This window comes from Sus scrofa, chromosome 5 (genome assembly GCF_000003025.6).
Source record: "Sus scrofa isolate TJ Tabasco breed Duroc chromosome 5, Sscrofa11.1, whole genome shotgun sequence".
In the NCBI taxonomy this organism is placed as follows: Eukaryota; Metazoa; Chordata; class Mammalia; order Artiodactyla; family Suidae; genus Sus; species Sus scrofa.
Window position 1 is genome coordinate 20,247,726 of NC_010447.5, and position 3,209 is coordinate 20,250,934.

At 34.5% G+C, this 3,209-nt stretch overlaps 1 protein-coding gene across 1 annotated transcript; it reads left to right on the top strand.

Moving 5' to 3' along the window:
* LOC100512836 (olfactory receptor 12-like) lies at positions 1-957 on the top strand. The gene has a single exon (XM_003126221.2). The coding sequence runs from the start codon at positions 1-3 to the stop codon at positions 946-948; it is 948 nt and encodes a 315-aa protein (XP_003126269.2). The 3' UTR covers positions 949-957.

Below are 3,209 nucleotides of genomic sequence, written 5' to 3' on the forward strand. Positions count from 1 at the left end.
ATGAAGAGTGAGCTGAATAGGAATTACTCAGAAGTGACTGAGTTTATTCTGCTTGGATTCAGAACATCTCCAAAAATACAGATTCTCTTATTTTTACTCTTCTTGCTTATCTATGTGGTCATTGTGGTGGGAAATATCAGCATGTTAGCTGTCATTAAAATAGACTCCAGACTTCATACACCTATGTATTTCTTCCTCAGAAATTTGTCCTATTTAGATCTCTGCTACTCCACAGTCATTGCTCCCAAAACTCTGGCTACTTTCTTATCCAAGGACAAGCGAATTTCTTACAATGGCTGTGCAACACAGTTCTTTTTCTTTGCTCTCTTTGTTGGGACTGAAGGCTTTCTTCTAGCTGTGATGGCATATGATCGCTTTTCAGCCATTTGCTCGCCTTTCCTTTACCCTGTCCGTATGTCCCAGCAGGCTTGTGTTCGTTTGGTGATTGGCTCTTACATCTGTGGCTGCGTCAACTCCATGGTACAAACAGGGTTCACCTTCAGTTTGCATTTCTGTGGAGAAAACAGATTGGACCACTTTTTCTGTGATGTCCCAGCCCTGATCAAGATCTCATGTGTTGACACTTTTATGAATGAGATTGTACTGTTTATTCTCTCTGCTCTCATCATCATCACCACCACAGTGATCATTCTGGTGTCCTATGCATGCATCCTCTCCACCATCCTAAAGATCCCCTCAACCCATGGCAGGAGTAAAACCTTTTCCACTTGTACCTCTCACATTACTGTGGTGAGTTTATTCTATGGAACTGTATTCTTCATGTATGCTCAACCTGGGGCCATCTCCTCACCAGAGAAAAGCAAGATTATAGCTGTGTTCTATACTCTTATCATCCCTATGTTGAATCCTCTGATTTATAGTCTAAGGAATAGGGAGGTGAAGAATGCTGTGAAAAGGATAGTGTTGAGAAAAGTATCTTCTCATTGACCTCCAGCAATCTATAAAACTGTAGACTAGACCAAAATGAATATATTCAATAATTTATATATAATAGTTTCAACTAAAGTCATCTACATTTTTGGAGATTTAAAATTTATTTTATTTTTTAACATCAATAGATTCTTTTAAAATGAATTTTTAAAAAGTGTAGATTTTTCATATTCTTACATAATTATTTTATGGTATAATATCTGTTACATAGATTTGTTCATGCTTTTTTTTTAGATGTATTTAAAATAGCAACTCATGGGTACAGTGCCACTAAACAAATGCATACATTGAATGTATTAATATAATATCTGAAACTATATAAAAATATATACAAACATCTATTTATCGATCTATATATCTGGGGGAGAGAGAACGATGGAGACACTATTGAAATTTCTATGGAATTTGTTTTATTCAAATCATAGTCAAGTTTGCCAGTGTCCAGTCTTAGCAAATGTTAATTGAAAGTGCCATAGTGAGGAGTTCCCGTCGTGGCGCAGTGGTTAACGAATCCGACTAGGAACCATGAAGTTGCGGGTTCGGTCCCTGCCCTTGCTCAGTGGGTTAACGATCCGGCGTTGCCGTGAACTGTGGTGTAGGTTGCAGACGCAGCTCGGATCCCGCGTTGCTGTGGCCCTGGTGTAGGCCGGTGGCTCCAGCTCCGATTCGACCCCTAGCCTGGGAACCTCCATATCATATGCCGCGGGAGTGGCTCCGGAAAAGGCAAAAAGACAAAAAAAAAAAAAAAAAAAAGTGCCATAGTGATATAAATTATTGACTTTGTCCAAATAATTATACAAAGGAATAGTACAAAGTATTACATCTATAATATCCTTAAATCATCTAACCATTAGTGATTTCACTGAGGAGCAAAAAATAAAAACAAAAAATGTGATATGGTTGCTGTAAAACTATCTTGTAATGGGAGTCTTAATAACAAATGTTCAAAAATTTCTCCAGTACTGCTTGTACTTGTTGGTCTCATTGCTTTTATTAATTCTACCCTATCATTTTTATAATTTATATATTGATTGAAAATTTTTATTTTCTTCTAGATTTGAAAAAATGTTGACATGGAGTGACATAAAATACTATCTCATAATCCTTTTGACATCTGTGATTATCTATGCTTTTATTTTCATATAAAATAATTCCTAGAATTTTATTCTATTATTTCCTTAATTAAATTTGCCAAGAATTTGACTTTATGCCACTAGAATTTTGAGTTCCATATCATTATTTTCAAAGTAGTTTACAATGTGATATCTAGCTGTTACATAGGTTTGCTGTTCTAGTTTTATTTTGTTTAGATGTACTCAAAATTACAACTCTAGGAGCTCCTATCATGGCTCAGTGGAAACAAATCTGCTTAGTATCCATGAGGGCACAGGTTTGATTCCTGGCCTTGCTCAGTGGGTTAAGGATCCGGCCTTGCCATGAGCTGTGGTGTATCTTGGATCTGGTGTTGCTGTAGCTGTGGCATAGGCCGGCAGCTAGAGCTCTGATTCACCCACTAGCCTGGGAACCTCCATACGCAGGTGCAGCCCTAAAAAAGACAAAACAAAATTTGCAACTCAAATACTGTACTGTTAAGTTAATAATTATACACATTGCATTCATTAATCAATATCTGCATATACATTTGCATGTCTACATAATTGTTTTAATTTATTTATCTAAGGTTTTCTAGTTTTGTTAACTTTTGTTTATGAAATCATTAGTTGAATGTTTGGTTGGTTTATATTCTGTTTTTACTTCAATGAGTTATGTTTAAAACTTTGGCATAGTTTTCAATGTAACTGTTTTTGCCTTCATTAAAATATAGTTTTTCTTTACATTTTTGATGTTCTCTTTCATTGAAGGATTGTTTGGGTGAGGTTTCTTAGTACAGTAGATTCATTTCAATACTGTGTTTTTACTGTTGATTTCTAGTTTTATTATTAAATTCAGAAGATTTGAACTCAAAAAACCTTTATGGTGGAATTTCTCTAGTCATAATGTTTGCTTGATTAGCTATTACATTTTTTGTAAATATTTCACAATTTAAGGAAAGTATGTATATTCTCTTACATATTATCAAACTGAATTTTAAATGTATTAAATATAATATAGATCATCATATGGCTAAGTTGTGCTTATGTCAGGTAGCCATTGATGGTTTAATATTAGTCAATGCAGAATTAAATTTAACATATTAACTAGTAAAATATTTTTAAAAGTATGGTCTCAAAGGATATAGAAAGAATATTTGATAAATT

Bases quoted from the DNA above. Each gene is read 5' to 3' on its own strand.
- LOC100512836 (XM_003126221.2), top strand. From the start codon at position 1: ATGAAGAGTGAGCTGAATAGGAATTACTCAGAAGTGACTGAGTTTATT.